Source organism: Urocampus carinirostris, chromosome 16 (assembly GCF_059441175.1).
Source record: "Urocampus carinirostris isolate Australia breed hairy pipefish chromosome 16, RoL_Ucar_1.0, whole genome shotgun sequence".
Lineage (NCBI taxonomy): Eukaryota > Metazoa > Chordata > Actinopteri > Syngnathiformes > Syngnathidae > Urocampus > Urocampus carinirostris.
In genome coordinates this window covers 12,814,229-12,827,353 of record NC_142364.1, presented here as the reverse complement: position 1 = coordinate 12,827,353, position 13,125 = coordinate 12,814,229, and the positions used below count along the sequence as shown (strand labels likewise).

Sequence of the window (13,125 nt, the reverse complement as noted above, 5' to 3'; positions counted from 1 at the left end):
CTATTCTACTGTAGTTTAAATCAATTTGTATTGCATAAAAACATTTATATTGAAAGATTGTTCTGTGTTTCTGCCGTTGTTATCTTTGAGGACATTCCAAACCATGTCTAGCCTTCGGATCAGCCAAAAAACTCAGTTCTCATCCGGCTGAGGGGTAACGGGAAACGTGACGTCAGCTCACCAAGAATGTCGCTACGCTCGCTGCTGATTGGCCACCAATTTCCGGCGTAGGCGGAGACAGAAGAACATCCTGGGAACGAACAGGGTTCAGCAGCACACTACATCGAACTTGGGAGAGGATCTAACGGGCTTCTCCAGACACGTTTTTTAAATCTTAGTTTATTTTGTTTGCGGTTGTGTTTTTTTTTAAAGGCTGAAAATGTCTTCGGCAAGTCTCCACGCTCTACTGCTGCTGCTTGCAGTGTGCGCATGCGCCGTCTCGGCAAACAACAACAGTAAGTTTTATTTGTTGCTAAAACCAAAAGATAATCAGTTAAACATTGATAATATATATATATATTAATGTTTTTATGTTTTAACTATCCTGAATGTACAGTATAAAAACTTTGATAAACTTTGAATGAACTATGACGTCACCAGCGCGCATTAAGGGACAGTGTGTAATATATATTTCAATCCTGGACAAAAATACATGAGCTATTATACCAATGTTATGTCTTATAAATATTATCATGCATCGATAAATTTGTATTTCTTGTAGATAGTTGAATCACTACCTAGAAGACGCTGTGCTCCTGGCACTGGTTTTGGTTTGCATTACACAATACAGTCCCATATAGTGGTCAAATATTACATCACTGGGGCTTTAAAGGGACAGTGTGTAGTATTGAATGCCTCCTAGTGGTACAAAACACATGCATTCAAAAAAACAAAACAAAAAACAAAATTGATTTGAATACTAGGCAAAAATACATGACCTATTATACCAATGTTATTTTTATACAAAAATCGTATTTCTTATAGATAGTGGAATCTATACCCAGGATTTGCTGCCATATTTGTCTGTCATCTTGCTGCTATGCTGTGCTCTTGGAACTAGTTTTCATTCACATTAGACGATACAGTCGCATCTTGTGGTCAAATATTACACACTGGGGCTTTAATATGAAATGAGATCATAATTGTAGGATTCAAATTTTTCATCACACCATTTTAATGGAAAAAAAAATTCTTAAAAAAAAAAGATGACATAAATCATGAAAAGTTTGTGATGCTCTGATTTGAGGGACAATGTGTATTATTTAGTGCCTTCTATTGGTAAAAAAATAATTCTTTAAAAAGAATTGTATGTATGATTTGAAAAAGAAGCAAAGATACATAAACTTTTACACAAACGTGCATTTTTCCAAATTTTGGTAAGTCAAGAAATTTGTATTTATTTTATAAACCATGGGGCTCACCTAGAGGGAGCTGACAAAATTGTCCGTCATCTTGCTGCTAAGGGTTAATCAAAAAACAAAAACCTCGTGAAAGGCTGAGCAAAGAAATGAGAAGATAAATGGTGCGGTTTGGTGACATTGAGTCTCCGTAGTTTGTTATCTTCCTTTTTTTGTAGCACTCGTTTTTGGTTGCACTACACAACATCTAGTGGTCAAATGTTACACAGTGGCCCTTTAGGTTGACATACTCCAAATCCAAGCAAATATATTTTAAAAAATATACAAAACTTTATTGACACATTGTGTGGTGTGTCCTGCAGCAGCCAAAGGAAGAATGTTCTCCTACTTCGACTCCACCTTCACAGACGAACCGTTCAACCTGGAAGATGTTTTCGGTCTGGACTTGGACCCAAGTGCCAACGGAACCCCCAGGGTCAGAACTGCATCGAGGTTCAATAACAAAACCGGCATCTCCGAAGAAGTGCGCTCCTTCCTGACGGGCCGCCTCTCCACGCTGGTCATCCCGACCTTCTACGCGGCGGTGTGTCTGCTGGCCGTGCCGGTCAACTTCTGCGCCGCCTTGGCCTTCCTGCGTCGCATCCGCCCCAAGAAACCGGCCGTCATCTACATGCTGAACCTGGCGTGCGCCGACCTGCTTTTTGCCGTCCTCCTCCCGTTCAAGGCGGCGTACCACTTCGCCGGCAACGACTGGGTCTTCGGCGAGGCCATGTGCCGTGCGGTTACCGCCGCCTTCTACTGGAACATGTACTGCTCTGTCCTCCTGGTGGCCTGCATCAGCGTGGACCGCCTCCTGGCTGTGGTGTACCCCATTGACTCTTTGACATGGAGGAGACCTCGCAACGCTGTCTTAGCTTGCGTGGCCATGTGGGTTGTGTCCCTCGCCGGGACTGCCCCTTTGGTGATCTCAGAGCAGACGTTCTATCTTAAAGAGTTAGGCATCACCACCTGCCATGATGTTCGCCCGGTGGAGGAGGTGGTTGGGATTTACGGTGTGTATTTTATAGTCTTATGTGTCGCCCTTTTTGTCGTTCCACTTCTGGTCACAGTCCTTTCCTACGCACGAGTGATATGGTCCTTGAGCCGGGCTCCTCGTGGTGTCCCTGGGCGGTCTCGCCGGAGAACGAGGGCCCTGGTGATGGCACTAACAGTTCTTGTGATGTTCTTATTCTGCTTCGCACCTACCAACTGCCTGCTCCTCATGCACTACGGGCAGCTCGGTGACAAGCTAAACCGGGTGGGCGAGGCCCCGGAGGGCTCCTATGTGGCATACTTGGTCTTTTTGTGTTTGGGGAGCCTCAACTGCCTGCTGGATCCAGTTCTCTACTGCTTCGGATCTTCACAGTGCCAGCGAGAGCTTGCCGGGGTGCTGAGGTGTCAAAAGGTAGCGGAGAAGTTCAGTGGCAGCTCCTCTGACTCATACAGGTCCAGTACCAGGACAATCCTTAAGTCCAGCCGTACGGAAAGCTCAGAGCGAAACATCTCCTTCGCCAAGAAAGACCCTTTGCCGGAGAGTCACAGCGGCCTGTACAAGAAACTTATGGTCTGATAACATCCAAGACTGCAAAATCTTAAAAACCTGAGCACTTTTATTACCACAGGAAACTTCCAGAATGTTTGTGAAGGTCCAAGAACTTCAGGGATCGGGACTGCGGGGGCGGAAATGTCAACAGCGGAAGATTTCTCTGTAGACCACAAATTTTGGAATAGTCTAAATTTAACTCCATTAATTGATTCATGACTCTGTTTTTGCTCATTACTGTCATCTTCTATGATAACGTTAGTGGAAATACCCTTTAAAGTGACATTGTGTAATATTTAGTGCCTCTTTGTGGTACAAAAAAACTTTGGAAAAAATATGTAAACCATCGACCCAATGTTAATTTTTATAAATGTAAACAAGGTCGGGAAATGTGTATTTCATTTACATTGCAGAATCCATGCTTTATAGTCGCCGCCATATTTGTCTGGCATGTTGCCGCTACGCTGTGCTCATTTGGCACCGTTTTTCTTTTCTTTGAAAAAAAAAAAAAACAGTGCCATCTAGTGGTAAATATTACACAATGTACCTTTAAGTCATTACAATTCATCACAGTATTTTTTATCTGATAAATGTGAATTATTACTGAGCATAAAAACTCAATGAAGGACATTCCATTTTGCACACTAAAACTATTTAAACTGTTACATTTTAACCAAAGTCAGTATTCATATGTGCTATGTATATTTGTTCACTTTCTCAACTGATAGCTTACTTCACACTTTCTTTGTTAAATAAACACATTTCAAACCAGATTTTGACCTTATTTGTGATGGATAAACAAGCTTATCCCGCTAAGATAAGAGTGGGCTTCTGTTTTTTTTTTGCCCCCTGTTGACTGTCATGAGTATTTCTTTTCCCTTGTCTAAATCATGTTTTATACACTAGATGGCGACAAAGGAAACGTTTTGGTCACAGGTTTACCTAAGTTAAACACATTTTGTGCTTCGATTCAAATAGTATAGTATTTTATAAGAGTTTTAATTTAGTAGCAGTTTACTCCAAACTATCAACCTATGTCTTTTATTTTCTTTGTATTTTCTTTTTTGTTTTACCTTTTTAATACTATCTATCAAATTATGAATCAATATTCCAGGAAAAAATATATATATTATTTTTTTAGTCCCGTGGAAGTGAATTGTCAATAACCCACAATTGATTGGCTTCCAGTAGTCATGTGATAACATGACGTCACCCAGGTGTAAGAAGCTCCCGACCAGGTGGAGATTTAAGTCACGCAGCAACCACCCGAAATTCGCCACGCCCGCCAACAACACCCACGAAAACGCTGTTGTCCTCCTGTTTTAAAGATATAAATTTCAAGGATCGTTTACAAAAAATACGCCGCCATGTCTGCACAGAAAGGACGCATTTTTCAAGTCATCGCCGTTCTCCTTTTTTGTCTCCATACCTGCTTGAGTGACCCAGGTGAGTTCGTTCTTGTTTACCTTTTTTGGACAAAACAATTTGGACGATTGTTTATATGTTGAGCCAGGAGCTAGGAGTTTTACTTTACTTTTGTAAGTATTCAACGGGAACGTAGTAAATGCATTTTAAGTTTTCTGGTTTTATGTTTATGTGCCATCACGTGACATGCAGTTGCGCTCTGTTGTGACGTAAGTCAACTTCCGGTTAAGACTTCGTTTAATATTACTATTTTGTTTTCCACATGTAAAATATCGAAAATAAACCACACTTAAAATATCTTTTTTTGTTAAATGTTTATTGTGATAAACAATTCTTGTGTACAAAATATATACTTAAGAATTTCCCAGTTGCGGTTTGTTAAATAGTTCCCCATTATTTTATCATCATTATTATTTATTTATGTATTTATTTATTTTTTAATTTACATTTTTATATATTTCTATTTTTCTTTTCCTTCCATAAAATCCTGCAGTGTTTATTGTTCATTTTAAAAATGGACAATTTTGTATTGTTTTACTGTCTCATGCTAGCATCATTTGTTAGCAATAGATAATTATTCACTTTTTTACGCATTATTAATGCTGTACAACTTTTTTTATTTCTATTTTGTTTTTTTTTCAAATAAAATATCGAAAATATAACCATTCTTTAAAAATCTTTTTTTGTTAAATGTTTATTGTGATAAACAATCCTTATGTACAAAATATATACACTTAAGGATCTCCCCCTTGCAGTTTGTTAAACAGTTCCCCATTATTTTATCATCGTTAATTATTTATGTATTTATTATTTTATTTTGTTTGCATATTTATGTATCACTATATTTTTCTTTTCCTTTCATAAAATTCTGCAGAGTTTATTTTTAATTTTTAAAATTTAAAATTTCGTATTATTTTACTGTCTCATGATAGCACCATTTGCGAGCAATACATAATTGAAACTTTTTTTAATGCATTATTTATAATGTACACTTTTTTATTAATCTTTTTTTAAGCATTACGATAAAACAGTTCATCCACCTCTGGAAATGTAAAATATGCATTGAAAAATCTTGTTGCATACAATGTTTCACAATGTTTATCAATGACAATACAGTGGAGGTGGATAGAGTAGCCAAACACCCAGGTAAACGTACTGAAGAATATGCTTTAAGTAGAAGTAAATAGTAGTTATCCAAATCATTACTTGAGTAAGAGTGTTACCTGAACTGTGGCGGCAAAAAGTGGGATTTTGTCATTTTGCATAGAAGTATCACTTAAAGTGGAGGACTTAAGCTCTCTATGGGACTTTTGTAAGTCTGTCTACTCGGTTTGTTTGTGTGCATTAACAAATATATATACGTGAGGGTACAGTTATATACACTGCGCATACAGTACAGGAAAAAAAACCTTATCCTGCTCACAAGCCAAGTCATGTTTAATTGTATAGACCTTAATCCTCAAAGTCTCAAAAGGCTGTACAGACTATTACACCATCCCCTCCACACATGAGGAAATCCCCCTTTTTTCTGGATGTCTCACAAGTACCCTGGTAGTTGTTTGGGTCACTGGCAATGTTCCCTGTAATTTTCCACGGGTCTGAGCGTTCACACAAAGTCGGTGAGCAACGCTTGAAACAACAGTGAGCAACCATAATCCCAAGTGTGGCAAGATGATTAATTATCAAACATGTCCAAAACTTGACATCAAGTTATATTTTGCTGAGTTTCCGGCAATGCAAAATTATTTTTCTCTTTTGAATGAATTGACTCATGTACTATTGCAAAGGTTGCACGGCCTACAAACGTCGTTTGTTCTTACAATTCTTTCACAAGATATCCATTTCTTTTTATTTCCTGATATATTTTATCGCATAATATTAACATTTTGGGGGGCTTATTTGGTCGGTTGTAAGATACAGAACTGTACTTAATCACATTTTTTAGTGGAACTACAATGTTGGCAACAAGATTCACTTGATATAATTGGAAATTATTTGAATGCAACACAAACGTTTTCCTATTTTTTCCGTGTTTTTTTTCTACTTTTTTTTTTAATTCCTTAAAAAAAATCTCATTGTGTTTATTTTTTCCGAGCTGTTACTTTTTCTTTTTGTTCTCTATTTACTTTTTTCCCACTTTTCTTTTTTTTCTGGCTTTTTACTAAAGTTTTCCTTCTTTTTTTCTCTTCCTTTTGTTTCTTTTTTTTCTCAGCTTTTCACTACTTTTTCATTTTGGTATTTTTTTCTTTTTTGTTCTATTCCCCCTTCCTTTAAGTCATTTTGTGCATAATTTTACATAATATTTGGTCATGTTGGGATTAAAGAAGCAAAAACAACCTGAAGAGCCGTTTCGGACCCGAAAGAGCCTGTTCCTTTTAGTGCGCCGAGCCGAAGAAGCCGGTTCTCGACAAACTCTACTAACTTTACTCAACTTCGTTCTACTTCAAAATAGCGCATTTTGGACACAACGTCAGGGGAACCTGTGTATTTTTACCTTCATGCACTGTAACTTTGACTTAAGTCGCTTCTTAATTAGTCATTTTGAGCCCTCATTTTTGTGCGCTGGCTAGATTTTCTTGTGCGCTGAGAATGTGCGAGCAGTGCGCAATTGCACACGCGCTCAGCTTAGAGGGAACACTGGTCACTGGTCGAATTTAAATAAAAGAAACCATGTCCCTGAGAAAATAAATGTGCCTTAGCAGAGACAGGCAGACGCGTACTTACACGGAAGGGATTTAAATAACGGCTTCAATGCAGCCTAAGATAGCGGGGTAAGAGAACAGTGTCTTCCCTCTCTGCATAAAATATGATTCGATTCAATTAAAAGATCCAATATATTTCTTTTTCATTATATATGAGTTTAACAGAATTTAAAATTGACTTTAATTCCAAAAGGATAGGGTTTTATTGTCTTACTGTACATTTATAGTCTTAAAATGACTTCACCAACCATTATGATTCGACTTTGATTTAAAAATGCAAGAAACCAATCCTGGATTTATCTTGCACACAAAAAAAGACAACTTAAATGAATTGTGGTTAAGTTTACAGACTAGAGGAAGTGCCTGACCATAAAAACAAATGGTGCAATTACGTTCCCTTCAAACTCACCACAAAATGTCCCAAGCAAATATAAACAAGCACCGTAGTGACAGCCACTGGTGTTGAAATTGGGAAGTTGGCGTGGCGCAGAAGTGGAGTTTGTAAGTGGACAACAGAATTTGTTGGCTTAGATAACAGGGGCTAACATTTGAAGCGATTCATATAAAGCAGATCTATAAATATTTTTTAGGAGGAAAAAAATAGAGCAGTGTTTTTCAACCATTTTGTTGACGTACACCTTTGGAAATATTGTGTACGCTTTTCTGATGTACTGCATACTATGTAGGAAAATGTATATTTTTTTCTGCATTGCACTATTTTCTGATGCACTTACAACTTGAAACGGTTTAAGCATTACTTTATAAATATTGGCTATCTACCCTTATGTTCAGTTATATATTTCTTCCTTTTAGGTCTTTTATTACATTTTCGTCCTTAAGGGCTGCATTTAATCTTATTGTAAACAACGTAAACTACGTTGTATTCAATGGCAACGAAGACGGTATATATAAAATTATATTATACTTATAGGACAAATATTTGTTCTAAAGATATATATTTCCAACTCGTTGTGCTACTTTAAAAATGGACGCTCGAATAAAATGGTAATTTTTATGTATAAACACTTTATTTTTGTTGAAACTATGATATTATGTAAAGGTGCAGTGCGTAGTTTGAAAGGTCCTTTAAAAAGTTGAAAGTATAATATTGTTTAGAATGCCCAACTTGTATTCTTTCCCCACCTCACGTATCTTACTTATCTTACTTTAAGCCAACTGTTCGGGATGGAACACATTACGTAGGAGGAATGGGTGAGCAAAAGGTGGGGTGGAGAGTCACTAAATGCTCATCCCTTTGTTTGTTTTTATTTCTATTTGTTAGTGTAGAATGTTGAAAGTATGAAAAGGCTGTTTCAAGTATAGTCCAAATGCCAACCTAAACCTCAAAAGATTTAAAAAAAAAAGAGATTTTATTCAAGCTGGTCAAAGAAATAAACTTACTTGCACGCGCAACATAAGGAGCTTGTTCGAGGCTGCAATGATGACACAAGCCAGGAGATGGCGGCTGCGGGTCAGAAAATTCCAAAATCGTCAAACTCTTTTGATTCTTTCTTTAATATGAACTTATTATTAACGCTTCATTTTAAGTTTTTTTTAAAAAACATTCCATGTCCCTTGAAGTGCCTTTACTGGGCCTCCATTTGAAAAGCAGAGATTTATACAAATAAAAAGATATACTCAATTTCCTTTGTGTTTCCGCACAGACGACTTGCGGGGCTACACTGGAACGGAGACCACCAACGGGGTTTTGATTGGCCCAAATGCCAGGTCGGTCCTGAGCAACGGCCTGACCACCATCTTCCTGCCTTCTGTCTACATCACGGTTTTCGTCATTGGCCTTCCTGCCAACGCCATGGCAGTTTGGGTGTTCCTGTTCCGCACCAAAAAGAAGCACCCGTCCTCCATCTACATGGCCAACCTTGCTCTGGCGGACCTGCTCTTCGTCATCTGGACGCCCCTTAAAATCGCCTACCACTTGAACTACAACGATTGGACCTACGGCGAGGAACTGTGCAAGGTCCTGGTAGCTTTCTTCTACGGGAACATGTACTGCTCCATGGCTTTCATCGCCTGCATCAGCGTGCAGCGCTACTGGGTGGTGGTGCACCCCCTGGCGCAGCGTCGGAGAGAGAACACCGTAGCCTGCTTGGTTTCGCTGGCGGTCTGGACCACTGTGTGGCTCCTCACCGTGCCACTTTACCTGTACGACCAGCAAGTGCGTGTAGCTAACATGAACATCCTCACCTGCCATGACGTGACCCGACCTAGCCAGAGGAATATGGCGGCGGGTTACTTTCTCACTATGGGCACGGTGGGCTTCGTAACGCCCGCCGTCATCTGCGCCGTATCCTACTCGCTCATGTTACGGGCGCTGCGCAGCGGCATGAGCGAAGACCCTACCGCGGCTAAAAAGCGACGCAAGGCGGTGGTCCTGATCGTCACAGTGCTAGTGATGTTCACGGTGTGCTTCGCACCGAGCAACATCATGCTGGTGGTGCACTACGTCCTGCTGTTGAAGGAGACGCCCGACAACCTGTACGGGTTTTACATCGCTACGCTGTGCTTGGCTAGCCTCAACAGCTGCCTGGACCCTTTCGTCTATTATTACATCTCGGACGATTTCCGCCAGCACGTCAAGAATACTTTCCTGTGCAGGAGCCAGCGCACGGTGGAGAGGATGCGCGTGTCCTTCAGCGCGCTGAAGTTCTCCAAGAAGCGCAACGCGTATTTGTCCGACTCGGGGGGCAACACCAGCAGCTCGCAGTGCTAGCCGGCCCCCTAGTGGTTGGTTGGGGCTTCCTTTATAGATCTGAAGACGTAAGATAACGATTCAAAATTAGGGGGTTCTCTCGATTTTTCATTTATTTGTTTTTGCGAAAGAGCAAAGCGAGCTCTAGTTTACCCAAGTGGCATCGACAGAAAATAGGCAGGTGTTTGCAATTGTGTTTATTTTTATTTTTTTTAACTTGTAGCATTTTTCTTTTTTTTTTTCTTAGTTTAGTGTGTCAAATCATCATACATCTAAACACCAATGTTTCCTTTCAGGCTGCCATCATTTTTAAACTCGTTAAAAGTAAATTGGAAAAACCTCATGGACACAGAAACTCCAACCGGCAAGATGTCCATTCTTTTTTTGTGTGTATGTGTTTTTTTTTTTTTTAATGATGACTGCACGTACTTTAGATTAATAATGTATAGTTTTTATTCTCATTAAGAGATTTTGCACTGTATCAAATGAAATAAATCATGGACTTAAAAAGTGTTATGCTTGCTTTACACTAGAAATTTACAGTATCAATTTTGACCTAAATAGGCAGCACGGCGGCGCAGTGGTTAGCGCGTGTGCGGCACAGTTCTGAGGTCGTGGGAACCTCCTGCGTGGGTTCAAATCCAGCTCCCGGCCTTACTGTGCGGAGTTTGTATGTTCTCCCCGTGCTTGCGTAAGTTTCCTCCGGGCTCTCCGGTTTCCTCCGGGCTCTCCGGTTTCCTCTCACATTCCAAAGACATGCATTTCAGGTGAATTGGCCGGTCCAAATTGTCCCTAGGTGTGACTGAGCGAGTGAGTTGTCTGTCCCCGTGTGCCCTGCGATTGGCTGGCAACCAGTTCAGGGTGTCCCCTGCCCACTGCCCGATGATTGCTGGGATGGGCTCCAGCATCCCCGCGACCCTACTGAGGATAAGCGGTGCAGATGAGATGAGATGAATTTTGACCTAAATAACCAAAATACTTTACAATTTCCTAATAGGAGTCACTGAGGGGCTGGAAACTAGGCAGGCCTGTTGCAGGAATACGACGTGTAACAGTAAATTGTTATTGGTTAAATGTAACTATGACATGTACGGTATGTTTTCTAAGATCATCAATCATAATTATTATTATTATTACAATCTAAATCAAAACGGAATAAAATCTGCCAAACATATTTAAGAAAAAACATTTCTAAAATGAATTTCTGTATTTTGAATGGTTCACTTTTAATTTATTTCCTAAGATAATATTTAAAACTGAAATGTCTTCAATATTAATTACAGCGGCGATGTATTTTATTGATTAAAAAAAATCACCTGACCGTCTAAGAAAATTAGGATATCGTGACGATATTTTTTATTTTCTATGATGCAAAAAAAGACTATTATCATACATTTTACAGATCAACTGAAATATCGCAAGTCTTTTATTGTTTTAATATTGCTGATAATAATGAAAACTCATCGCTTCTCAAACTATAAGAATATCATAAAATTGATCAATATATTCATCCTAAAAAATGAATGAATATACAAATCATTTTATGATTTTAAAGAATACTGTGAACATAATTCAAAATGACATTTTATTTGAAAATACATGGCTTTATAAATAATTGCCTATTATTTTTAACAATATTGGCTTCCATATTCCATATATAATATCTATCATGCAATACAAGCAAAAGAACAAAAACAATTATTTAGAACAGTGGTTCTCAACAGGTCTGACTTCAGGGTTAGGGCATTATTTTACCCTAATTACAAGCCGCGGCCAAAATCTAGAAAAAGGGATTCAGACAAGACTTGGCCAAGGACTCTTCGACATATACAGGGTTGGGTAGGGTTACTTTAACTTGATTACTTTCAATTACTTTTGGATTACTCCAATGCCAAATATGCTAATAAAAGACTAAAGAAACTAAATATGAATACAATTATTAAATTTTGTGCAGGTTTGGGAAGTAACGGAACACATGAAACGGCAAAAATGATGTTATAAGCTGTTTGGATTTATTTTCATTTTGTTTCTGTCGCATTTTGTTAGTTTTGCTGGAGATCAAAGAGATCAAAGCCAGGAGAGAAAGCTTACCACGTGTTGTGAGTCATAATTTTATTCAAATTTAGTTTATTTTGTCTTTTATTAGGATATTTAGTATTGGGGTAATCCAAAAGTAACTGAAAGTAATCAAGTTAAAGTAACCCTACCGAACACTGGACATATAACACCGAAAAGCTGGGAATCGAACCGGTGACCTTGATCCCAAGATGAGCGATTTTACCTGCTGAGCTACACAACAATAAAGATACAGTAGAACCTCGGTTTTCGAACGCCTCTCAGTTCGGACAAATCGGTGTTCGACCAAAAATTTCGAGAAATTCTTGCTTCGCTTTTCGGTCAAAAAATCGGAGTTCGAACTCCGGTACGCTAGGGTGCGATGCTGAGCGGCGTACGGGTGTTTGAGCCCCTAATTATGCCTCCGAAGACAGGTGAAAAAAAAACCAAGTTGTTCGTCCAACTATTGCCTTTAAGAAAGACATAATAGCTAAATATGAAAGAGGTGTACGAATTTCCGATCTTGCTAGTGAATACAGCATGGCTAAATCTACTATCAGTACGATAGTAAAGAATAAGGAGACTGTGAAACCGAGTGATGCGGTTAAGGAAGTTAGCGCTATAAGCAAGCAACTGCCGCAAATTTTGGGAGAGGTTGAAAAACTTTTGATGATTTTTCTCTCCCCACCGTCCACCACAAGGTAAAAAACCCTATTCATAATCCCTTTTTTTATTTTTACACGTTCATGTTAGCGTAATCTTTCGTACGGAAGATTACGATAACGCGAACGTACGATTAGCCTGGGTTAGCTTTGTTTACGTAAAACATTCAGGGTGTTGGAACAGAGCTCCCTTTCCAATGAACCGCTCACCACTTGTTGTGGAGACCCGAGTGCTAAATGACGTGTAAACGACCTGATTTTTTTATTTTTACACGTTCATGTTAGCGTAATCTTTCATACGGAAGATTACGCTAACGCGAACGTACGATTAGCCTGGGTTAGCTTCATGTTTACGTTCATGGTAAACATTCAGGGTCTTGGAACGGATTAAAACGATTTTACATTACTTTTAATGGGAAAAACGATTTTCGGTGATCGACCAAATCGGTTTTCGAACAGGGTTCTGGAACGGATTATGGTCGAGAACCGAGGTTCCACTGTACAACAAATAATAAAAGACTTGCTGTATTCCAGTTGATTTGTAATAAATCCAGAACGTATGACACTTTTTTAGATTCGTTCACAGAAAATAAAGAACTGTCATCATATTCAATTTTTCTGATACTTTAAA

General features: G+C 38.9%; 2 protein-coding genes across 2 annotated transcripts; both read left to right on the top strand.

Moving 5' to 3' along the window:
- The first annotated feature begins 266 nt into the window (after nucleotides 1-266).
- Nucleotides 267-3,713, top strand: LOC148350313 (proteinase-activated receptor 1-like). The gene is made up of 2 exons (XM_088320070.1): nucleotides 267-455; nucleotides 1,721-3,713. Exons 1-2 carry the CDS (start codon nucleotides 380-382, stop codon nucleotides 2,965-2,967), a joined length of 1,323 nt encoding a protein of 440 aa, XP_088176196.1. The 5' UTR covers nucleotides 267-379; the 3' UTR covers nucleotides 2,968-3,713.
- A 416-nt stretch (nucleotides 3,714-4,129) lies between these two features.
- LOC148350312 (proteinase-activated receptor 2-like) lies at nucleotides 4,130-10,287 on the top strand. Its single transcript, XM_088356013.1, has 2 exons — nucleotides 4,130-4,386; nucleotides 8,732-10,287. Exons 1-2 carry the CDS (start codon nucleotides 4,308-4,310, stop codon nucleotides 9,796-9,798), a joined length of 1,146 nt encoding a protein of 381 aa, XP_088212139.1. The 5' UTR covers nucleotides 4,130-4,307; the 3' UTR covers nucleotides 9,799-10,287.
- Nucleotides 10,288-13,125: the final 2,838 nt, after the last annotated feature.